The sequence below is a fragment of the Marmota marmota genome, unplaced genomic scaffold, assembly GCF_001458135.2.
Source record: "Marmota marmota marmota unplaced genomic scaffold, marMar, whole genome shotgun sequence".
In the NCBI taxonomy this organism is placed as follows: Eukaryota; Metazoa; Chordata; class Mammalia; order Rodentia; family Sciuridae; genus Marmota; species Marmota marmota.
Window position 1 is genome coordinate 1,033,733 of NW_025999897.1, and position 25,468 is coordinate 1,059,200.

Sequence of the window (25,468 nt, forward strand, 5' to 3'; positions counted from 1 at the left end):
GGCTTTTTTGGGCTTTTGGCTTTTTTTGTTATTTTTTTGTTTGTGTGTGTGTCTCTCTCTCTCTCTCTCTCTCTCTCTCTCTCTCTCTCTCTCTCTCTCTCTCCAGGGATCAAACCCAGAGCCTTGTGCTTTTGGACAAGTGCTCTACCACAGAGCTACACCTCTGGCCCCATGAATTGAGATTTTCATCTTACTGCTTCCCAGTTTTGTGTGGCCTTTGGGCAAATTATCCTCTATGCCTCATTTTCCTCATCTGTAAAATGAGGGTAATAAGTTCATTTTATTACGTTATAAATTTGTTTGGAACATTATGTAAGTTAATATATGTAGTGGATTTAGGAATTCTTCCTGACATGGAGTAAACCGTATAGAAATGTTAGCTGTTTTTTAATCATCATCATTACTGTGTCTGTAATTGAAATATGTTCAAGGAGAACTATATGTATGTTGGGTAAATCTACTTTTATATATCAGAAAGGTACCATAAAGTGTCATTATGTTCATTCCCTGTCTTTAAAGACCTAGGGGAAAATTTCTGATCCCAGTCCATTTTTTGATCTTCCAGTTTCACATAGTCAGACTCCTGGTAGCATAGTGTATTACTTTAAGCCTGTGTTCTCTTGTTCTACCTGGCTTGCCCACAGTACTCTGATACAAGAATTTGACATTTCTTTTGAGTTTTAACAGTATCTGGTCTAGGCAGGTGGTTTTCCCCTTCTTTTATTAGAAAAAGAAAGGTAGCAGTTCTTGGGCTTTTCTCTTAGGCACATGTTTCAGGATTGGTTTTGAATAAAGTTGGCAGAGTGGCTGGGATTTATTTTTCCCTAATATTTAACTAACTTAGCACTTGAGCTCTTAAGCATGTGGAGCACATTTTCAAGGAAAGAGACTGTTGGTAATACCTGATGCTTTCTGAAGTGTGTCTATGTGCAACCACCTTACACCTGCAGTACTCACAGATAAACATTTGCCTTGTCAGTCTGTGTTGCTTCCTCTGAAATTTTTAATGCAGAGTTACTTTATATATTTGGTATATTTGACACTGGTATATGATTTTTCATCTTTCAGTATTTGCGGCAGCCCATTCTCATTCATTTACTCATTAATTGAACAAGTATGTACTGAACATGTATACATGTTTTAAGCACAGGGATCATACTTGGAAAACTTCTGTAGCCTTCATCAGCAGATGAGAGATCAAAAGCAATGAAAAGAATGTGTTTTAGTACTTGTCAGTAATTTTGACAGATATTTAGAAATTTACCATGTTCTGCCAGGTCCTGGCAAAAGTGTTCCTCCAGTCCCTGGTCTTCTGTCAGCAAGGAAATTTAAAACATTAAACTCTTTTGGTTTTACTTCCCCCTTCCTTTTCTAGTCAGTGAGAGGACTGATTCCCCCATGGGATCACTGAATATATTGTTTTTTGCTCTAACCTCGTTCCCTAGACTACTGGAAATGCTTTGATTGAATAAGGACTGAATCTCTTCTGGAGATAGTCTGGCATGCCTGAGGCCTTGCTGCCAGGACTGACTGGTCAGTCTCTGAGTCAGGAACCAAAGGGCTGTGGTACCAGAATTCATCTTAAAAGTTTGATAGGGCAGGTTTTAGGCATCTGCAGGCACTGCCCTAGAGTAAAAATCAGGAATAGGTTTGAAGGGAGGACAAGTGGAAAAGACCAGGAATAGCTGGTTTATATCCTCAGAATGTTGCTGTAGTTGATTTTGGTTATGTTAACAATTGTGGGGAAATGGTGCGATGGCTGGAGTTGTGCTGAACTGGATAACTTGAGAGCTGGTTTAAAGACTATACTCACATACATTCCTTTGTGTTCTGTGCTAACTGTATATGTATTAAAGTCTAATACACAGTTTCCTCCAGGAGCTTATAATAACAAACAAGGTAGATAATGATACTTTGAAAAAAACATAAGTATGAATAATGTGTAATTTATGTTCTTTGTGAAAGTGAAGCTGTGATCATGCTTTCAAGGGGTATTTTATATTTCATATTTGATTTTTAGAAGACATCAGACAATATTTATTTATTAATTTTTTTAGAGAGAGAGAATTTTAATATTTATTTTTTAGTTCTCGGCGGACACAACATCTTTGTTTGTATGTGATGCTGAGGATCGAACCCCGGGCCGCATGCATACCAGATGAGTGCGCTACCACTTGAGCCACATCCCCAGCCTCTAGACAATACTTATTTATGTATTTATTTTGCAGTACCAGGGGTTGAACCTAGGGAAACTTTACCCCTGAGCTACATCCCCAGCCCTTTTTTATTTTGAGACAGGGTCTCATTAAGTTGAAGAAGCTGGTTTCCAACTTGGCAATCTTCCTGCCTCAATCTCCTGATTAGCTGGGATTATAGGTAGGTGCCATTGTGTCTAGCCAGACAGTAACATTTACAGTTTTAAATGAGCTAGGGATGGAGCTGGGGTTGTGGCTCAGTGGTAGAGCACTTGCCTTGCACGTATGAAGCACTGGGTTTGATCCTCAGCACCACATGAAAGAATAAATAAAGTTATTAATTCCAACTACAACTAAAAATATTTTTAAAAAATAATAAGTTGGGGCTGGGGAAGTAGCTCAGTGGTTGAGTGCTTGCCTAACATGTTCAAGGTCCTAGGCTCAATCTCCAGTACCTCAAAACAAAAAAACCTGAGTAAAGGGCTGGGGTTGTGGCTCAGCGGTAGAGTGTTTTCTAGCACATGTGAAGCCCTGGGTTCGATCCTCAACACCACATAAAAATAAATAAATAAAATGAAGGTATTGTGTCCAACTACAACTAAAATATAAATATTAAAACAAACAAACCTGAGTAAAATGATCCTGCTTTGCAGCCTTTTCTCTTTAGGGACTTTCATTTCACATGTTGGGTAAAGTGTTATGGAACAATGGTTGCAGAAGGGCACTGGAGGTAGGAGATAAGACACTTAGCAAGAGGGCAGGAAATACTGTGGAGAAAAAGGCAGAGAAAGACTTAGGTGTCAACCACTTAAGTCAGGTTTATTTTTTCTGTATGCTTCCACACTATGTAAGGAAGGCTAATGGCTATGGGAAAATACTGAGAAAGGAGGGCAGTGACCGCAGAAATCTGTGACTGCAGATTCCAAAATCAGAACAGCTACAGTTCTTCAAAATAGGATTTGATGGACAGAATCAATCCTCTGGGACAGTGAAAACACCTGGGATAAGAAGGAAGCTAAGCTGGGCAGGGGTTGTGGTTCAGAGGTAGAGTGCTTGCCTACCAAGTGTGAGGTACTGGGTCCGATCCTCAACATCACATATAAATAAAAAAATAAAGATATTAAACAAAAGCTGGGGGTTGGGGAGCTAAGTGTACCAGAAGACATATTGGTGTGCTACCTCTTCTATGAGGCAGAAGGAGGAGAGGTTGAACTAAGAGCAGCATGGTGGCACCTCACCTCTCTATTGGCTGAGGAGATGCAAAGGCTTCTCGTGTTTTGCTAACTTGGACCATGGCCCTGGCCTCCCTTCCACAAGAGCTTCCTTCAAATCATCTGGGAAGAACCTGTCTCATTGGAAAGGAACCAGTATGAAAGCTACAGAAAGATACTATAAGAAAGGATGGGCAAGTGGAAACAAGTGTCTCGTAGTACCCTCACTTAGAATAGTGTTTCACCTCAGCTAAAAAAATGATGGCCAGTCTTGCCACAGAATTTAAAGAACTTTAAAAAAATTCAAAACTCTGAGCAGAGATACAGTAGATCAAGTAAAATAAGGCACAGTGACAGGAGAAAATGGAACCGGCAGAGCACAGAAAAGTAGAAGAGAAAACTAAAATTATCACAGGATTCAAAGCCACATTGAAACAATAAAGGTAAATACAAGCTGTCAAAAACAAAAGAATAAGGAGGACAAATATTTTAAAACGAGAGAAGTTAACCATTAGAATGTAATAGAGGTCAAAAAGAAAGAAGATCTAGGGGCTGGGATTGTGGCTCAGCGGTAGCGCGCTCACCTAGCTCCCGCAGGGCCTTGGGTTCAATCCTCAGCACCACATAAAAATAAATGAATGTGTAGAGAATCAGATGTGACTTCGAGCATGCTTGAAAACGAGATTATTGCTGTCCTTGATGGAGCTTGCCTGCAAGCTGGATGTTCCGCCAAGGTTTAGATAAGGTGACTGTGAGCTACTTGCAAAGGAGAGCCCTACAATCATGGCGGACCTTGCTTGCAAATGGGATGTTCCACCAAGGTTTAGATAAGGTGACTCTCTGCTATCTTGACGGAGCTTTGCCTGCAAACAGGATGTTCTGCCAAGTGGGCTAGGAGGGTTCTAAGAAAAATTTTTATCTGTTCTTAACAAAAAGCAGAGCTCAGAATGCTCCAGCCCAAGAGTAGATTAATCCATGAGAAGCAGGTTACTTCTGATTAGTAAGTTACTTCTGTATACTGTGTTTAGCTAACTTAAAGACCTGATTCATTGCTGTTGGAATGCTGCCTTCTTTGTTCACAATACTATATAAAGACTGCTATATACAATAAAGGGGCTTCTTCAGTTTCTTCTGCTTGTTCATGCTGACCTGCGTGTGAGTCATTTGCAGCAGAATGGAATAAAGGTATTGTGTCCAACTACAACTAAAAAATAAATATTTTTTAAAAAAAGAAAGAAGATCTAACTTAGGTGTAATGATTTCCCTGAAGAAGAGAACCAAAGAAGTAAAATTAAAAGCTCAAATACATAGTTAAAGAAGAATTCAGAGGTAGAGATTTGAAGTAATGAGTTCATACAGAGTCTTAAGAAAAATTATCAAAAAGCAATTGGCACTGAAACATTGTAGGAAATTTTCTGCACTTTAAGAATGAAGAAAGAATTCTTTGAACATCTAGTCAAAGTGCTCAAGTCCTCTTTAAGAAGGGGAAAAGATGTTAGGCTAACTACATTTGTTGACAGGCAATGGAGTAATGTTTACAGATCTATAAATATTGTAGGATTGTGTTTTACTATAAGTACCTGGGAGTATACTTGAATCTATAAGGTTTATATGGGAAAAATAACACTGACGAACGTGAGACAAGGCTTGAAAAATGGAAAGGTAGACTCTATTCTTGGATAGAAAAGCTTAGCATCAGTATCCATGTGCATAAACTTCATATGATCCCTGTTAAAAATACCATAATTTTTAAAAAATTTTTTTTTAGAACCAGGGTAAACTGATTAATTCTACACAGGCATTTTACAAACATGCACATATTGTCAGAAAAGGAAGAGCAATGAAGGAGGCGGGACATTAATCACCAAGATGTTAAAAAATCAACAACAAACTGTAACTATAAAGCTGTAGTTATTAAGATAGTTTGGTAGTACTGCAAGGATTAACAAATGAACAGAAGAGACTCTAGAAATGAACTCAGAATGCATAAAGAAATTTTGTCTGTGCAAAAAGATGGTGCAATATGAATAATGAAAAATCAGTGGCATTGAGACTAGGAAAAAAAAATTCTCTGTCTTAAACCTTGTACCGGAATTCCAGATGAATAAAAAAAAAATGTGAGTATACAACTATAGAGCATGGAAGAATTTTGTAATCACAGCGTGAGAAAGCGTAAAAGCGGGAATGAACAATACCATATAAGAATAAAATACTTTTGGCAAAACCAACTAACCCCACAAAGTAAAAAAATAAATGACATTGAAAAACTACATGTAACATTGTAGACCACACATCTTTTAATATATAAACATCAGCAAGTTACAACCCAGTAAATCAATAGAAAAAGGGAAGCAAATATGAATACTTCCCAGAAAAGGATATATAAATGATTCTTAAGCATATGTAGAACTGATGGGGCTGGGGTTGTAACTCAGTTGGTAGAGTATTTGCTTTGCATGTGAAGCACTGGGTTTGAGCCTCAGCACCACATAAAAACAAATAAATAAAGGTATAAAAAAATGGAACCGAACCTCATAAGAAAAAGGAAAGTTTCAGCTAGATAAAGGAAAATCTAAAACCTTATTAACACACATTGAGTGTATGTGTAGTTTCTCTTGGCCACCATGGAGGTCAAGTAGCAGTTGGTATCAAAATTTAAAATGGAATTACCTTCAACCCTGTAGTTTCACTTGTGGGAATTCACACTACAGCTATGCTTACATGGTTGAAATGTGCAGGGATACTCATTTTAGCATTATTTGTAAGCATAAAATATGAAAATATTAAAGAAATTATTGAATAAATTGTGGTACATCCTTGCAGTTATTTAAAGAATGGATTCGCCGGGTGTAGTGGCACACCCCAGAATCCCAACAGCTCCAGAGGGTGAGACAAGAGGATTGCAAGTTCAAAGCTAGCCTCAGCAACCGCAAGTTGCTAAGTAATTCAGTAAGACCCTGTCTTTAAATAAAATACAAAACAGGGTTGGGGATGTGGCTCAGTGGTAGAGTGCCCGAGTTCAATCCCGAGTGCCACCCTGCCAAAAAAAAAAAAAAAGAATGGATTAGCTTTACATGTACTAATATGGAACATTTTAAAAACCACTGAGTGAAGAAAACAATGTGCAGAATAGCATATTACAAACTACCATTCATGGAAAAAAAAAAATTGCACACATCCACATGCATACCCATATATGCTTATGTGTGGAAGGGATACATAAGAGATGGGGAATGTTGACTTATCCAGGAAGGGGAGCTAGGATGTAGGGCCTTAATTTCACTGTTGTTGCTTTTGTGCCTTTCAAATATTATACCTTTTGTAAATATAACTAGTAAAACAGTTAACATTAATTAAATGTTTTTAAATGATTTAAAAAGAATTAAATCATAGTATGACTTAAGAGGAAATAAAGAGAAAGGAATGAATGACAACAAAAAAGCAAGATCTCTTATAAGAAATCAGGCCTGATAATATTAACTTCAGACAGAATTAAAAGCAAGGCAAAAGAAAAGTTGGAACAAAAGGAAATACTTTACATTGTTAAAATTACACCCAACAAGGGGCTGGAGATATAGCTCAGTGGTAGAGTGCATGGTTAGTATTGAAGCTCTGGGTTCACTCTCCAGTGTGCATGCACATGGAGTTTTTAAAAAGGTAACCCAGGGCTAGGGTTGTAGCTCTTTGGTAGAGTGCTTGCCTAGCACATGTGAGGCACTGGGTTCAATCCTCACCACAACAAAAATAAATAAAATATTATGTCTGTCTACAACTAAATACATAAGTAAATAAAAAGGTAGCCCAGCCAGGTGTGGTGGTACATACCTGTAATCTCAGCAGCTTGGGAGGCTGAGGCAGGAGGATCGAAAGTTCAAAGCCAGCCACAAGCCTTAGTAACTTAGTGAGGCCTTAAGCAACTTAGCAAGACCCTGTCTCAAAATGAAAAATAAAAAGGGCTGGCTGGGGATGTGGCTCAGTGGTTAAGTACCCCTGAATTCAATTCCTGGTACTCCCCCCAAAAAGTAACCCAACATAAAAAATAAAAAGATAAACCAGTTTATGAAAATTATTGATTATGTCTTAAATTTCTTTTTAAAGTTAGGGGGAAATCAACTGACAAAAAAAAGAAATCAACAGACCAGGAAAAAATGCTACATATCAAAATTCATGGGAAAATGAGGAGATTTATAAGATATGCTAAATCACTTACCCAAAGTCACATAAAGGGTAAAAGCAGCTGGGCATCATGGCATGGCTCATGCCTATAATCCCAGTAACTTGGGAGGCTAAGGCAGGAGTATCACAAGTTCAAGGCCATCCTCAGTAATTTAGTGAGGCTCTAAGCAGCTTAGCAAGATTCAGTCTCAACATAAAAATAAAAGGGGCTGGAGATGTGACTCAGTGGTAAGGGGCCTCTGGGTTCACTCCCCAGGAAACCCCACCCCCACCCCCACCCACAAAGAGCAAGAAAGAAAATGATGCTAAAGGGTTCAGGAATAGAATTCTTGGTATCTAAATTTTTACCAGTCACCCCCTTTTTGGTTGGGGACTTTTTTTTTTTAATTTTTAAATTTTATTTATTTATTTATTTTTTAGTTCTAGGTGGATACAATCTTTATTTTACATTTATGTGGTGCTGAGGATTGAACACAGTGCCTCATGCATACTTGGCGAGCATTCTACCACTGAGCCACAACCCCAGCCCTGGGACTTTTTTTTTTAATATTTATTTTTTTAGCTTTAGGTGGACACAATATCTTTATTTTAGTTTTATGTAATGCTGAGGATCGAACCCAGTGCCTCACGCATGCCAGAAGAGCACACTACTACTTGAGCCATATCCCCAGCCAAGGGGACTTTTTTTAAAATATTTTTTTAGTTGTTAACGAACCAGTGCCTCACACATGCTAGGTAAGCACTCTACCCCTGAACTGCAACTCCAGCCCATGGATGGGAACTTCTATCAAAGAAATTACATTCAAATCATATCGTGGGGCTGGAATTGTGGTTCAGTGGTAGAGCGCTCGCCTAACATGGACAGGACCCTGGTTCAATCCTCAGCACCACATGAAAATAAAGGTATTGTGTTGTGTCCATCTACACCTAAAAAATAAATATTTAAAAAAATTATAGTCGTCAAAAGGGAAACCTAGCTTCACTATTATTAACTGATTAATCACCTCTAATGTGGTGTTGCGTCCTGGTAAACTAAGTTGGAAAAATGCACTTTGGCCTTGAAGCTGAAGTGAGACTTTTCTGAATTTTTACTTCTGTTTCAAGGACAGATCCAACTTGAGCTCCCCCAGAAGTTGTAGGTTCTGAAAAACTGGAGTAGATGATGGACACAGGCATTCTGAGAAGACTGATTTGCCTGGAAGGGTAAGCAAGAGTTCTGTGGGGCATGCCTAAGGGAGAGTGGTCAGGCTCACCAGGGAGACATGCCCACAGGCCCAACTCAGGTTTTTGCTATCACTTCAACAATTCTTCCTCCATTGAGTGGAGCTAGTTCCTAGTTGGGATGAAAGATCAGGACCCCTCACCCTAAGTATTCTCCCCAGGGGGAAGAGGGGCAGTAACACATTCTTCTTTTGGTGCACGAGTGGAAATATGGAGTAGGGAGAGAGAAGTTTAAAGAATAAGATTGCTATTAACAATTTGTCATAGCACAGTGGAAAATCTAGATGAAACNCGGGGGTGGGGGGGTGCTGGGGTTGTAGTAGCTCAGTGCTTGCCTAGCATCAAGCATGTGTGGGGCACTGGGTTCCATTCTCATCGCCATATATAAATAAATAAAAATATTAAAAAACAAAAACACCAGACCTGTACACATACAAATACATAGAGAAACATTTGGGAAAATACCTATCACATAGTGTTTTCTCAGTGTAGAACTGTCATAAATAGAATTCGTTACGGTCAATAAATAGAATCAAAATCAAATCGGTGGTGAAGTTAATGGGAGACTTTATCATTTTATTCTGTATTATGTGAATTTATTCACAGAGAACTCATGTTCTCTTTTGTCAAATTTAAATATTTGAGTATCTGAACAAAAATTCAAACGAAAGTTAGAGCCAAGTGTTATTCTTCTCATATCTGGTTGGCAACTGGGAATAGAAGAGCTTGGGTCTGTTTGAGAATAAAACACAACTTGGTGCAAACATATGAGGTCTCTGGGAAATGATACTAGGTTGCATAAATGAAACATTCACATTGAGTAAGACTCTTGCCTAAGTGCACAGCTTGAAATATGGAGGAAAATACAACCAAGTTGTCTGCTAAGAAGCCAGAGAGAACTTTTCGAGTTGGTGGAAGTGTTCTTTTTGTGTGTGGAATGGGGTTACTCGGGTTGAATCTAGGAGGACTCTATCACTCAGACAGCCTTGTATTTGTTTTTATTTTATTTTATTTTTTTGAGATGGGGTTTTGTTAAGTTGTCCAGGCTGATCTTGAACTTGTGATCCTCTTGCCTTAACTTCCTGAGTCATTGGGATTACAGGCATGAGCCACTATACCTAGCTGGTAGAAGTGTTTATATCTTAATTGTTGTGGGAGTTACATAACTGTGTATGTTGACCAAAAGTCATGGAACTGTACACTTGAGTGAATTTATTTATGTACCTAAACCTAATTTGGGGAGAGTATGTACAGGTATCTAAAACTAAGACCAGAAAGACAAGGAATTTTGTTTCTGCTCTATGGTTAGTGCTTTTCCTCTTATCCCACCATTCTGTCTTTGAGTTAAAAATTTGTAAGCAAATGTATGTGAGTGTCATTTCGCATTGAACCAGATTGAGTTTGACAGGAGAAGATCGAAATTAATGGTGGAAAACTGACTCTAAGCAAAAGTAGCCAGAACTAGGTGGGACTTCTTATCAGTGATGCCACTTTTTTGCCACTCACAGTGGTTTGGATTCTCAAATACTCATTCACAAACCCTTACGTATAAACCTGTAACGAACCATTGTTAAAGTTGGGGGTGAGAGTGAGGAGTGTGCATTGTTGGCTTTTTAGTGGGACATAATTTGCTGTAAGAGACTGCACAAGGTGTTTGATATACCTGGCTTCCAAGCACCAGATGCCCACAGCATTTCCAGTCAAAAGCACTTCTTCACCCTGACTATTTTTGAGTAACATCCAGCTGAACAGATAATGCAGTTTTGTGATTTGAGGTCAAGAGTGTAGGATTGGGAGTCAGAGAACATGTATTGAGAGCTTCTCTGTCTCTAATACTGGCTTTGCAGTATTGAATGTAATGGAACCTTCTGAGTCTGATTTTTCTGTCTGGCAGTGGGATGGTTTGTCTAGGTGCCCTCTCAATGTAATAATTTCTTACTCTGAGTTAAGTATAATACAGGGTCAAGATTTCTATCACTGGCTAGGGATCTGATGTATTTGATACTTCTCCAAAAGAACAAATGCTTATGCTGGCTGGGGTGTGGTGGCACACACTGGTAATCCTAAAGACTTGGAAGCTTGAGACAGGAGGATCACAAGTTTGAGGCCATCCTGGGCAACTTAGTGAGACCCTGTCTCAAAATAAAAAGTTCTAGGTAGAGTGTCACTCAGGTCAGTCCCCAGCATCAAAAAAAGGGAAAAAGAGAAGAAAGGAAGGGAAAAAAAAAAAAAAAAAAAGAAGCTTATGTGGCTCAACTTTGTTGTGTTGCAGGTTCAGCTTGTTGGTTTAGATGAGGAAAGTTCGGAGTTTATTTGCCGAAACACCTTTGACCATCCATATCCCACCACAAAACTCATGTGGATCCCTGACACAAAGGGCGTCTATCCAGACCTACTGGCGACAAGTGGTGACTATCTCCGAGTGTGGAGGGTAAGCAGATGCTTGATTAGCAGCCAGACAAATGGGCTTTCTTACTGTCAGCTGTTAGTGTGGAATCACAGAGAATGGATGGACTAGAGGAAAGTGTCATTTTAGCAAGGGAGAAGCAAGTGCAGCTTATCTGGCCTGACCTTGTTTGGCTCAGCAGATTTTCTAATAAGATTCCATGAGTCTTACTGCTGGCTATAGTCAGCCTTGAAAACCTGAGGCTTAGTTAATTAACCTGATATGACTTGAACAGCCCTCAGTGGGTGTCAGGGCTCTTATTCTTTTGACAACCAAGATACTTTTGAGTAAACTAAACCAAATACCAGGCCATTGAGTCTAATAAATGAAGTGAGTGGGTCTTGGAGCACTCCTGCCCCTTCGCTTAGCTCACCATCAGCAACATCCTTAGTAGCCTTGGGCATTGTGTCTAGCAGGCAAGATGCCAAGATTCTGAGTAGAGCAAAGTGAGAAGACCCCTCTGAAAAGATGCAGGGAAGAAAATTTTGAAAGCAAAGTTGGGTAGAGGAGAAAGTTTGAAATAATGTGGTATTTAGGAAGTTTCTCATTCTTTATGTTGAAATGTTTTCCTTCATGTCTTAGATTTACTAAGGTACTACCTAAACAGGGTTTTGTTTTGTTTTGTTGGTTAAGATAAGACTGGTTGATTTTTCCCCCTCCCTTTAGGTTGGAGAAACAGAGACCAGGCTGGAATGTTTGCTAAACAATAACAAGAACTCGGATTTCTGTGCCCCCCTGACCTCCTTTGACTGGAATGAGGTGGATCCGTATCTTTTAGGTAAAGAAGTTAGGGAGCATGTAGTCCAGTTTGAAAAAGCAGAGATACATATTCTCATATATAACACTGTGCCCGTTTTTTTGTTGTTGTTGTTGTTTTTTTTTGCTTCATTTTTGTGGTGCTGGAAATAGAACCCAAGGCCTTATGCATGGTAGACCAATGTTGTAACACTGAGGTATACCCTAGCCCCTGGGCCAGTTTTTAAGTACATCATCCTAAAACAGGCCAAGTGAGAAGTAGGATAAATACGGAATATAGTTATTAACTCTTCTATATAGAATTGAGCTTTCTATGTGTATATGTCTTGTCTCTTGTTAAAATCTAAGGTCGTGAGTTAATAATTTTATGTTTGACCCTCCCTGTGCTAAGAAAGTATTTGTGGCATGTTGTCTGCTGGGCCAAGCAGATGAGCAGGAGGGAAGTGTGCAAGGAGAACCTCACTCCTGGCAGCCTCTCACTTGAAGTGGTATTTGCAGGTACCTCAAGCATCGACACAACTTGCACCATCTGGGGACTGGAGACAGGGCAGGTGTTGGGGCGAGTGAATCTTGTGTCTGGCCATGTGAAGACCCAGCTGATCGCACATGACAAAGAGGTAATGACACTTTTTCTTCTTTCCTCAAATGTGTTCTGTATCTGTATGTGAGAGGTCTTAGAGTTCTCTCACTATTGTGCTTGTTACATAGAAGATCATAATGCCAATATGCTTGTCTAAATTAAAAACTGTAATGTGTCAAAACAGCAGATATGTTGTGAACTAATGCTTTTTTTTATTTTCTTTTGATACTAGAGATTGAACCAGGGACACTTAATCCCAAAGCCAAATCCACAGCCCTTTTTATTTTTTATATTGTGACAGGGCCTTACTGATTTGCTGAAGCAACTTGTGATCTTTCTGCTTCAGCCTCCCAAGTCGCTGGGATTATAGGCACGAGCCAGCATGCCCAGCAACTAATGAATTTTTTGACCAATATGAATGACTTATTCTATAGTTTTATCATTTTTCTTTTCATGCCAAAGGTTACTGGGGTTTTGGGGGTTCCACCCCACCTGGGTACTGGGGGTTGAATCTAGGGCCCTTTGTATGCCAGGCAAATGTTCTACCACTGAGCTATATTCCAGCCTTCTTTTTTTGTAAATATTTTTTAAGTTATACATGGACACAATATATTTATTTTGTTTATTTATTTTCATGTGGTGCTGAAGATTGAACCCAGTGCCTCACATGTGTGAGACAAGCACTCTGCCACTGAGCCACAACCTTAGCCCTATCCCAGCCTTTTTAAAATTTCTTTGAAACAGGGTGTCAACTATGTTTCCCAAGGTGGCCTCAACCATGTTGGGATCCTCCTGCCTCAGCCTCCCCAAAAGTTTTTTTTTTTTTAAATAATGAAGTCCCTTACAGACACACTGGAAACTGATGTGATTAAAAATAATCTTAGAGTAATACTTGCCTCAAAACTTAATAGCATTTGTTGGAGGGAAGGGAGGCAGTAAAAAGATATTTCTTGACAGACCAACCTAATTTTCAATTTTTTTTGTCTAAAAAGGTTTTATTAATCTTGTACTTTTAATCTGTCAGAAAAGCTATTGGTGATTATATTTTAGTAAAAGCATTCCTTGGGAAAATGGTCATAAATTTTTCTTTCCAGAGCCATTCCATGCTCCTGTCTGATTTTCTGGAGGTCGTGTTTCCTTTTCTATTCTCCCTTACCTACATGGCTAGGGGTATTAATATTTGTACAGGAAAAAAACAAAAATAATGTGAGGTAAGGCCCTGCAATCAATCCCCAGTGTGGCCCAAAGGAAAAAAAAAATGCCTTAACCTTATGCCAGAAACTTGAGGTTGACAAGAGACTAGGATGGTGACAATCAGGTTATCATTTTTAGTAAGGGATTATTCTTCAGGCTTCTGTACTCCTAAACATAAGATTCGTTACAAAGACTACTGGACTTGACTCCTGCTAATCATATGAAGGGTTTGTCCTACAGAAAGGATTAGTGAAGAACTTCTGGAAACCATCTTGGGCATCATGTGGAACAGTGATGCATTTTAGTTATGTGACAGCCTCGCTCACTGTTCTCTGTTAGATTCAACCCAGAGATGGCAATTACTCTGATATTTGAACTGGGAGGCCTCAAGCCAGGGAATTGCTTCCATAGATGCTGTTTAAGCTGAGAACCTACAGAGGCAGCAGAGAATAATTGAGCTAAGAGTAGTAGGAAGCTGACACTTCCTGTAGACCAAAGGTGGCAAAGGAGGAGGCAGGGTTCCTGGAGCCCAGGGGCTGAGTTTACCTGGCAGAAATGCTTCTAAGAACAGGGAGAGGAGGAAAAAATACTTAGCTTCTCTACTTTCTACCATCCATTTCCCACAGGGCTTCCCATGGTTGAACCAGTCAGAAGCAGCCCACAGCTTGGGACTGCCAAACTTAACCTGTAGGAATCAGTTCCCTATGGTACAAAGAGGAGCAGCTGGGGGAGAACCAGGAATGGATCTTTGCATACAGGCCCTGGCCTTGACAGAATGAACCCAAGGATGGTGACTCTGAATTAAACAGGAATACTTCTTAGAATCTTTGATTTTTCTCAGTCCACCTCTCTAAATAAAGACTCATTGGAAGGCTTTGTGGCTACCTGGCAAATCATAGTAGAGGAAGGTTTAGTATGTTGGGGAATTGTTACTGTCCTTTTGTTTCAGAGGAAGGTTTAGTATGTTGGGGAATTGTTACTGTCCTTTTGTTTCAGAGGAAGGTTTAGTATGTTGGGGAATTGTTGCTGTCCTTTTGTTTCAGAGGAAGGTTTAGTATGTTGGGGAATTGTTACTGTCCTTTTGTTTCTGAATAATCATACAGGTGGAGAATGAAGAAACAAATCACTCAAAACTGAGCGATCTTTGTTACTGAGCCTCACTGTCCCTGGGCCCCTGTGTCTCTGTCCCCAAGAGTCAACCAGAGCTGGCACCAGAGCTGGCACCATAGCGCACACATACTGCTAAACATGTCTGTCTTAAAGTAGCTGGACAGCACTTGACAAAGCCTTGAGGTTCAGGTGTGTTAGGCCTGGGTGCCTCCTATTGATAACTGACCCAGGTCCCTTTTGAACCAGTCTTAATCTCTGCCATAGAAAAGCATAATTTCTTCACAGTCAGCCAGAGAGAAAGGAACTAAAGAAGTTGGATAGAAATAGATACTCATTTGGCAATGTCCCTCAGTAGGCAGAACCTTAAGAGGGCGGGAGCTGCAGTGTCTAGAGAGAAATTCCACCCATGTCTCCCTAGAAGTCAGCTGTCATTGTTATCTTGACTGTAGAGGGTTGGTTTTTGTTGGCATTTGTTTTTCTGTCTCTCTCCACTCATCTAGTGCTGGCGTTATCTGTCTCTCTCAGTCCCTGTCTTTCTTTGAAGTTCTCCATTGCTGTCTCTCTGTTTCCTCATAGGCATTAGTGATATACAATGTTTGCAGCAAATTATAAATACAAAAAACCTGTATTTATTCATTTATGAACGTAAGCCCTCTAGGAGAAGAAAAACATGTCCTAGGGCAAGAGAGTGATCCTAAACTTTCGTGAATATAGGAAAACCTGAGTCTCTCATGATTCAAAATTGCTATTACATGTTTCTTGCAAATGAATCTTAAGTCCAGGTGTCATAACAGAACCAGCTTTACTGCTGTTAAGTAGCCACAGGAGGGCTGGCTTTCACCTCTCACATTCATGACCTTAACCATAATGTGGTCATGGACCTGCCTGTGATTTCCTACAAGTGAAAGCCACCAGAACCCAGGAAATAAGTGTCTCAGTCTTGGAGTGTGGCAGAAGATAGCCATTGGCTCTGACTTCCACTGAGCCTACGTATATAGAATTCTTGTTCAGAGTTATTTGTACTATGTTGATTACCAGGGTATGTGCCTTTTGTTTTATCACAGGTGTTGGAGGAAGAAGACTTAGAAATCAGGACTTGGAAAGGGTGTCAGAGCTCTGGGTTCCAATACTCACAGACACCATTTGGGCTTATTTATCTGCTTCGGTGTTTTGAGCTGGGGTTCATATGAAAAAAATTTCCCTGATACAGGAAAAGGAGGCAACAGATCTGAATCTGACTGAAGTTTCTTCCTCATCAACAGGTCTATGATATTGCGTTTAGCCGAGCTGGGGGTGGCAGGGATATGTTTGCCTCTGTGGGTGCCGATGGCTCAGTGCGGATGTTTGACCTCCGCCATCTGGAACACAGCACCATCATTTATGAAGACCCACAGCATCACCCACTTCTTCGCCTCTGCTGGAACAAGCAGGACCCTAACTATCTGGCCACCATGGCCATGGATGGAATGGAGGTGAGCATACCATGCAGGCTCACATAGGCCCTGCCACCTAACTCCATCACTTCTTAGTATATCTTTAGAAGACTGGTTCTCAGCTGATGGCAATTTTGTACCCAGGTGATCTTGGGAAATATTTGGAGACATTTTTGGTTGTCACACACAGTGGGAGGCAGTTAGTACTCCTGGCATCTAGTGGATAGAAATCAGGGATGCTGATAACATCATACAATGCAGAGGCCAGTTCCCAATAAAGTGTCATCCTGCCCAAAATGTTAATAATACCAAGATCAAGAACAAGGACTTTGTTAAGATCTTCTACTAATCTGAAGAATTGGAGTTGGGACCAAAACAAGCAGAATCTATAAAGCAAACCAAATCATTTGTGTTTATAGGACTGAGTGAAAAACAGGCAGTTTTCCCATCTGACTTCAGCAAGCAGATATAGAAATGACAGTGACTTGATGAAAGGAGTAGGTTGTTGGTAGAGATGATGCAGTAGTTACCTTGGTTTGGTGAAGTGGATGCCTCAGACTTCTTACATTTCAACTTCTGTTTTGGTGAGGCTCTCATTCTGCCTAGCTGAGATGCACAGAATTCTTACCATAGGCACCTACCAGGGGCCACAGTAGTAGAGCTCTTGCCTAGCATGCGCACAGCCAGGGTGCAATCCCCAGTTCTGCACAGAGAAAAAAATAAAAATCTTAAGCACCTACTGGGGTTTGGTGTTGTCCAAATTCACGTTACCTACTCCTTCTTTTCCCCTTTCCTATCAGTCTCAAGGCCTGATGTTGTTCAAAATAGGGACTTTTTTTGTTCTTTATTTTCTTATTCCTCAACCCTTGGGAAATCTGCCCTTAATATTATTTAAATCCACAAATGAACAGTTATATTAAAAAAATTGTGTGTATAGTGTGTTTTGCTTGTTTCTTCTTTTTTTCTTTCACACCTTGCAGTTCCTGGGCATTTTGCTTGTATTTCTATAGGTGGTGATTCTGGATGTCCGAGTTCCCTGCACACCTGTTGCCAGGTTAAACAACCACCGAGCATGTGTCAATGGCATTGCTTGGGCCCCACATTCATCCTGCCACATCTGCACTGCAGGTAACCGTGATGGGGAGAAATTAACAAGGGGTAGTAAAGAATCTTTGACTCCTGGGTTCTTAGGAATATAATCCTTACTGTTTGTCAAGGTTAGTTTTAAGAGATGTACACAAAGTAACTAACTTATCAGGAGCCTCTCCACATTTCCAAATCAACTTTACCCTCAGTGGAGATCTGAGCATTATCCATATACTAATGACATTTTATATTAAAAATGGTCTTGGGGGCTGGGGTTGTAGCTCAGTGGTAGACACTTGCCTAGCACATGAGAGACACTAGATTTGATCCTCAGCACCACATAAAAAAGATAAATTAATAAAGGTATTGGGTTCATCTACAACTAAAAAAATATTAAAAAATGCAGGGGAGGCTGTGCCTCAAAGTCCCCTGGGAAACTTAGGTTCACACAGGGAATGCATATTCAAGAAGAGGCATCCCTCTTGGGTGTAACAGAATCTTTGGAACTGTCAAGACTTTCTACCTTCACAATAACAAATCTGCAGGAAGCTCTGAATGTATTGAAGAGCACATAACCTTGCATGATCAGTATCATGTGACTTATAGTTCTCGTTTCACCATTTTTGCAGACCAAAAAGAGTATCCCTTAAAAATATGCTGGTTGTCAGTGTAACTTTTATTCTAGAAATAATACAAGTCTATTATTAAAAATGAAAATGGGAGCTGGGGATAAGCTCAGTTGGTAGAGTGCTTGCCTTGCATGCACAAGGCCATGGCTTCAATCCCCAGCACCAAAAAAAAAAAAAAAAGACAGAAAGAAAATAATGCAGAGGTATAATAGGAAGGTAAAAGTCTTTTTTTTCTCCTTGCTGTTCATTTCCACCTCTGAACCACACTCTTTATAGGTAACTTTTAACAACAGTTGGTGTCTTCTTCTGGACCCTTTTGGTGTATACAAGCATATACATACCCCCAAATATGAGCACACATCCCATTATTTTATGCAACAGGATTCTACTCCAGTCCCACAGCATTCTTCTTTTTTTTCCCCAGTGCATCAGGCTTTGTGTATGTGTGTTGGGTAGGGGGGGTGCGTGGTAGGGATTGAATCCAAGGGTACTTAACCACTGAGCCACATCCCCAACCCTTTTTATTTTTTATTTTGAGACAGGGACTCACTAAGTGCATTAAACTTGCCATCCTCCACCTTACTCTCCTGAGCCACTGGGGTTACAGGCATGTGCTACACCATGCCCAGCCCATCAGGCTTCCTTCTACCATACTTTTTCTTCTCCTCAATAATTACTAGCCTTATGATGAATTTTATCCATTATATAGTCAAAGAAGCATCGAGGATTGATGGTTTTCTGCCATCATAGTATTAATTTGACTAGCAGGAAGCATTTCTCAATTATAGCCCTCTGCTCATGCCTTCACATCTCATTGAGGACCACTTGGAGGCCTGCTGCCACCTTCTAAACCCCATGTCATGGTCTGCCTTCTTCATTACTTCCCTCTTTTTGTCCTGGAGTATGGATAGGGAGGGAAAAGGAAGAAAAAAGTGTCACTCTTCATTCATAGAGAGTAGTACTGGCTTGGCAGATGCCCTACCTTCTGCTCCAACAGTGTGCCTCCACCTGGCTCCCTGCTGTGTGTATGCTGCACTTGTTTTGAGACCCTTCCATTGAAAGAGCTGTTGCTTAAGAGTACTTTATTGAGCATTAAGGATCAGGATCTCAGGGCTTTGGATGACTGAGGGTTTGAAGCGATGCCTCAGATCTCTTGTTCCCAGGAAAGGATCTTATACTTTGCCCATGTTACATGGACTTGATAAGAGACCAGTGTTGCCTATGGTTAGCCTAGTCTATCAGGGTTCAGTTTATTCAGATTCCTTGTATATCCAAGACTGGCTTTCACATCAGGATGGATGATGGAGTCAGAGAATATTGACTTTGAAGGTCCTTGCTTTTTTTTTCCCTCGAAAGTTTTTTACTTTGGTTGTAAAAGTCCTGTGATCAGCTTGGCATGAGCCTATAATCCCACAATTTGGGAAGCTGAGGCAGAAGGATTGCAGATATGAAGCCAGCCTTGGCAACTTAGCAAGACTCAGTCTCAAAATATAAAACGGACTGGGGATGTAGCTCAGGGGTAAAGCATCCTGGTTTCAGCCCCCAATACCAAATAAAAAGTAATGTGACCACATTACAGTTCACTTAGGAAATGGAGAAAAGTAGAGATAACCTAGTCTTTCTAATGTTACCATCATTCTCATTTTGATAGATTTCCTTCTAGTCATTTTCATAGGCTTATATTCACATTACATTGAATCATGAGAGCGGGATCTTTAACCACTCAGATATTTTTTAGTGGCTGAAAATGACTTCCTCTTTTGGGATCCTTTTTATCCCTTTGCCCTCTTCTGATGCTTGAGCCCAATGAGAGGTGCTCATTTAGTCCTGATCTAATGTCCTAACCCTGGTGCAATGTGCATGGGGCCTGAGGACATATGTAACCTGGAATAAAGGCTAGACCTGAGCTTGCCACTCACTGACTGCATAGCTGTATGACTTTGGGCAAGTGCCTTAACATTTCTGAAACTGTTTCCTCATGTATAAAAAAGGGTCTTAAAACAAAACCTTCCTCACAGGCATTGCTTTGTCAGCTGTGACTCATTACCCATTGCCTGAGTTGTGATACTGTTTGCTCACTTTCTTTATCCGTAGCGGATGACCATCAGGCTCTCATCTGGGACATCCAGCAAATGCCCCGGGCCATCGAGGACCCTATCCTGGCCTACACAGCCGAAGGAGAGATCAACAATGTGCAGTGGGCATCCACTCAGCCCGACTGGATTGCCATCTGCTACAACAACTGCCTGGAGATACTCCGAGTGTAGTGTTGGTGGCACCTCACCCACAAGGCAGGGGCCTCTGTGTTTCCCGTCTCTGCCCCACCCCAAGTAAGAAGAAACATGTTTCCAGTGGCCAGTATGTGTATTGTTGCTTTGCACCCACTGTTTCCAAAAGCTGCTCTAGGAGTTCCCGGCCAGTTACCCCTCACTTTCTGTGCCGGACTCAGTGCTATGTGGCTCCTCCTCAGCCCAGGGCTGAGTTTTACTGTTTTCTCTCCTTTCTTCTTCTCCTTTGCTGCCTCAATTAAACATTTCTGTATATTTGTTTGTCATCTGTTGTGTTAATGAGCACTGGTTCTGTTGTATCCATCTGCCCTAGCTGTCCCTATCTGTTTGCTGCCCAAGGCAGCAGTCCATGTCTTCCCCATCCATGTCCATGTTAGCACTTAAGCGGGAACAAATTCAAAGTTGTCTTTTCTCCTGGTATCAGTGTCTTCAACAAATCTCACTTTGTGTATTTTTTATCTATCAGGCTAATTTTTTTATGAAAAGAATTCCATTCTTCCTGGTTTCTTCCTTTGTTTCATAGTCCTCTGTTTTTGCACCTTTCTTTTTTCCCTCAGTGCCTGGAATGGGTACTGGGTCCTTGATCCCATGAGCAGTTTACCTTCCTGAGTCACTGCTTGAGTGGCATACATCCGACCAGGAATCTCAAACTGCCCTGGTGCTCTGAAGTCCACCGACTCCTCAAACTTTTCTCAACCTGGCCATTTTCAAGGCCATTGTGGGCTCCAGGACAGATGTAGGAGGCCTCTGTTACACTCTGAAATTCTTGTGTCAGGCCCTATTAGGTACCTTTGGGCACTTGTTAGAACTGAGATAGGCAGGTACCTGGAAGGACCAGGCTAAAGGGGAATTGTTTCAGGAAAACTGAATTGAGATTATGTTTTTAATACCTAGTTCCAGAGTCTGTTTTTCCCTCCAGACGTAAACCCTGGGCTGCTCCATTTCAGAAATGAATGAGAGGCAGGAATGATCTCTAAGCTGAACTTGGGTATTGGTTTCTTGAGCTTCCTGTGCCTGATGGGATATTGGCCCCTCTGGATTGAGTGCTCTGAACAAGCACCTTCCTGAGAGATATAGTCCATGCATCTGACCTTGAGCAAGATCATTAGAGTAGGGGATACAGGCAGTTCATAAGGGATGGACTAATCTGCTGTGATGATCCCAGGCCATCAAGTAAATAGCCATAAAAGAATCACAGGCTCCAGGGTCAGCTAGCTAAGAGATCTACCCTTATCTGTCAAACTCACCTTCACCCAGTTTACCTCTCAGCAGTATTGGACTTGTAGTCTGAGTTGTCTTTGTTGACTTACAGGTCACAAATGTCAGTTTCCGTTACATGAATGGGTTTCACAGAAGAGGCTTGTGTGTAATTCCAACTTTGGATGAGCCCTTAGGGTGGCCACAGTTTGTAATGTGCTCTGAGGAGAGTTCACCTAGCTTGTCAGGCTCTACCAAGTGCCTGAAGGTTTTTTAGACTGAGTTGCTTGTCTGAGATTAGGAGAGTAGCAGGTCTAGAGGCCAGTGGTTTTGTCCTCTTGGGATCTCACCAAAAAATAAAAGTTAACTTCATTCTTCTGAGCCCTTAAACTCTTATGGTTGTCTTTCTTTTCCACCGCTGATGGAGTAGTATGCCAAAAGTCATAGCTTGCTTTACCACACAGGGGCTTGTCCCATAGGAGAGCCTTTTCTAGTTGGGGTATTTCAGCTTTGACCTTCTTATTTTATCATTATGATTTGGGGATCTGTTTGGCCATCTACTTGAGGTTGACTTTTCTGCATTTACCACCAGCTTTGCACTGTATCATTTGAAGATGTAGAGTGAGCAATTCTTGGTTGACCCTCCTTCTCTGCTTTTAATTGTGTTTGCTAGTGGTTATGGGGTCTTCTCTAAAGGTAGCAAGTCCAGCTGATGGCTATTGCTCTAGGAGGCCCCCAGTTTCTTTCTGTGGAGAGAATCTGCAAGGTGGTAGCAAGGGCTGGTCTTGCTGGGGATGGCCTATCTCTATTGAGTTCTTTTTTTTTTTTTTTTTTTGAGACAGGGTTTTGCTATGTTGCCCAAGCTGGTCTCAAACTTAGCCTCCCAATTGGCTAGGACTACAGGCACACGCCACCATGCCCAGCTTCCACTGTGGACTTAAACCTGGTCTGAGTGGCAAGGAGATTTATTAACTGGAACTCAAAAATAGTAATTCAGAAAATATAATTAGCAATAGTTATTAAAATAGGTTTTGATGACGTAGCTATTTACCCAGGAAACCACCTACTTCTGATGTTTTTTTTCCCTCCTTGCCCTATGGACTTCCAGACCTGTCATTTTGCTGTAGGCCCTGAAGTGCAGTCCTACTCTTCTGTGCCCCACTTGGAACAAAATTGAGACTTCACTCTTGCTTCTCTTAGCAAACACATATACACGCAGTTGCCAGGTTACTGGTATTTTAAAGATCAGGGTCTCTCACCCTCCCATCAGGAACATGGCCTTATGGCTGAGGTGGGGATTTCTGTAGTGTGAGGATGTAGAAAGTCTTGAAGTTTTAGTTTCTAAAGCAGATCTCTTTAATTGGTTTTGGTTCTCAAAATGACAGTCAACAAGGGGGCTCCTGATCTGCTCTTCTTGAGATGCTGCTGGGACTTCACTAGGGAGGCCACAGAGGCATCTCTGAGCTCTGGTAGCTGTGATGGCCCTTTGACTTATCTTGGCAGGCTGAGCTTCAGGTGTCTCTGCTTCCCAGGAAGGGTGGAATGCTGAGTCAGTTAGACCTCAGGTCTCTTAACAATCAGAGAGCTAAGCTGGTGAGTCCAAGGCATTCAGTGGCTTGAATGATGGACTCAGGAAGTTGAAGTCCTGTCCTTCCAGGGAGGAATGAGCCTGCAAGGTTAGGACTTGAAGAGAAATGATATTTGATGACTGGTGAGAATTCCATATAGAATCAGGTTCAGCTCAGAAAATTGGCTAAGATTCAGGAAGAACAACAACAACAAAAAATTCAGAGTCCTACAATGTGTTTACAATAGTAGAAATTTTAGGAGGAAATTTTGGACATGGGAAAAAGTGGTGTTTCTGTGGATGAAAGGAGGCAATGTTAGAGGGCATTTTAGATCTGAAGTAGGGATTCAGAGAGTGTTTTGTGGCTGTGGAATGAGGCTGCCCTCAGCCTGAAACAGCTAAGAGCTCTACCCACACTTGTTAAACTCGCCCCTGAGCAGTATTGAACTTGAAGTCTGCCTTCCTGGACTAATCAGTGGTGCTGGGTAGCTATGAGACAGGATGACGGCTCAGGTCAGAGGGGCCCCCTCCCTGCAGCAGGCAGCCATAGGCAATGTCTGGTGGGTGATAAGAATCCACAAGCATTGCATGTCCTGTGACCATTCCAGACCATGGTTCTTCTTGATTGTATTGCACAGAGGTGATAAGCAGTCATATTTCCCTCCTCCTTTTTGTTTTCTTTTTTCTACCCCTTACCTTTCTTCTATAGAACCTTCTCCCTGCTGCAGCCTGGACTCTAGATTCCTAGGCTCTAAGGACATACAAGAACTGCAGGGTTTACCAAATGTGGGAGGGCTTCTAGATTGCCCTTCACTTCCCCATTTTAAGACTGTGACATCTCTGGTCTGTCTGCCTTGGGGTAGAGAACTGACCCAAACACAGAGAATTGAAGTAGAGCCTTTTCCTTTTACTGTCTGCACTCCAGGATGAGAAAAGAGGGTCATGATTGATGCTTAGGTTGAGTTTTCTGGGAAGAGAACTGAGCTGAGCAAAGCAAGGTGAACCTGGGCCAGGCTTTCTGAGAGTCATCTTCTTTGTGCTGGCTGTGCCACTGCTGAGAGTGTCTTATGTTGCACCTTGCCCACCTCACCCACCTCACCCTATCCTCCCACTGTTGTCATTGCTGCTAATGGTCAAAGTCAAATATGTGGCTACATGGGATGGGCCAGGTCCTTTTGGACTGCTTTATCTGGTTGTCAGTTTTTAAAAATGGAAACATGCAGGTGCCTTCTGAAAGAGGCTTGGACTGGTATGTCACACCAGAAACAAATAAGCTAAAGAAAGTTTGGACTCCAGAAGGAAGATGGTGACAGTTTGTGTGACAGCTGGAAAACATACAAGCACCCACATTTGGGACAAACCAGTGAAGATGAACTTATGGTCACATCTACTATTTAAAAGAAAGGTTCTCATCTTGGGTTGATTGTAGTATACAGCGTGTTATGAAAAATGTTGAGCTGAAGCTTTGAATTGCTTTAGTCCAGTATAAATCACTTGCTTTGGTTCCTGTGTATTTTATGACCCCTCTGACAGTGATTTTGCCTCGTTCCCCACCAAGTGTGAATTTGTAGCATGATTGTATAAGCCTTGATGTAGAAAATGGAGATTTCTTGTTCCCTAAAATGTTATCTAACCAGTCTTTCTGTGCCCATTAGCCTAGTATGTCTGAACTTATTTTCTTGTTATATATCTAAAATTTCCCTCTATCCTGTAGGTTTTGTGGCATCCCCTTGTCAGGTGGAGAGGAAGCTGCCCCTTACAGAACTGTACTGTAACTGTTTTTCTTTTATGAATATTATTTTCACAGGACTGATTGTACACAGGGCTTGTAATAAAATTATAACACTGTGCTGTGAAACCACACTGAGGATCTCCACTGAAGGCCACTTCAAAGGCACTTGAAAGTGGAGTGTTTCTATGACTTTAGTTCTTGTTTCCTAAGTATATTAAACCTAATTTCACCCTTTCATTCTGTTTCAGCCTCCTGTATAAGAAGTACCGTATTTTCTGCCCATCATACTTTGTAATAAAACTTGAACATGTATAGATTGAATTTCTTCTTGTGGTGAATTCAGTTCGTCCCAGTTTGCCCTTTGGTAATGTTTCAGAGACACTGGCTGGAGGATTAAACCCCACCTCAGCCTATTACACTTATCTGACAGTCCAGCTCATCACCTCTTACTCTGTTTTGGTCACTTGCTTGTTATTTGGTTAACCAAACACAGAGCACCTACTGTATGCCAAGGATTGTGTCCTTCAGACTGCTTACACTCTACAAAGGGAGACAAATTACAAATAGTTTGTAATGTTACTACAATAACAGGGATGTGTTCAGGCACACTGGTAGCCCTGAGGAAGCCTCTGCCTGGGTGGGAGACA

At 41.1% G+C, this 25,468-nt stretch overlaps 1 protein-coding gene across 2 annotated transcripts in view; it reads left to right on the plus strand.

Annotated features, from left to right (window-relative positions):
• The window catches only part of Dcaf7 (DDB1 and CUL4 associated factor 7), a 27,666-nt gene extending 2,524 nt beyond the window's left edge, over window positions 1–25,142 (plus strand). The window contains exons 2-8 of one of the 2 annotated variants that reach the window (XR_001505603.2): window positions 11,076–11,234; window positions 11,916–12,027; window positions 12,504–12,622; window positions 16,152–16,361; window positions 17,333–17,450; window positions 20,132–20,367; window positions 25,070–25,142. Coding sequence is in view for 1 of the 2 variants with exons in the window: in XM_015504792.2 (XP_015360278.1) it covers window positions 11,076–11,234; window positions 11,916–12,027; window positions 12,504–12,622; window positions 16,152–16,361; window positions 17,333–17,450; window positions 20,132–20,304 (891 nt within the window). In the remaining variant the exon portion in view is untranslated. Of the gene's footprint in view, window positions 1–11,075; window positions 11,235–11,915; window positions 12,028–12,503; window positions 12,623–16,151; window positions 16,362–17,332; window positions 17,451–20,131 lie in introns of both variants that reach the window. The other variant, XM_015504792.2, reaches the window with a different exon arrangement.
• The last annotated feature ends 326 nt before the right edge of the window (window positions 25,143–25,468 follow it).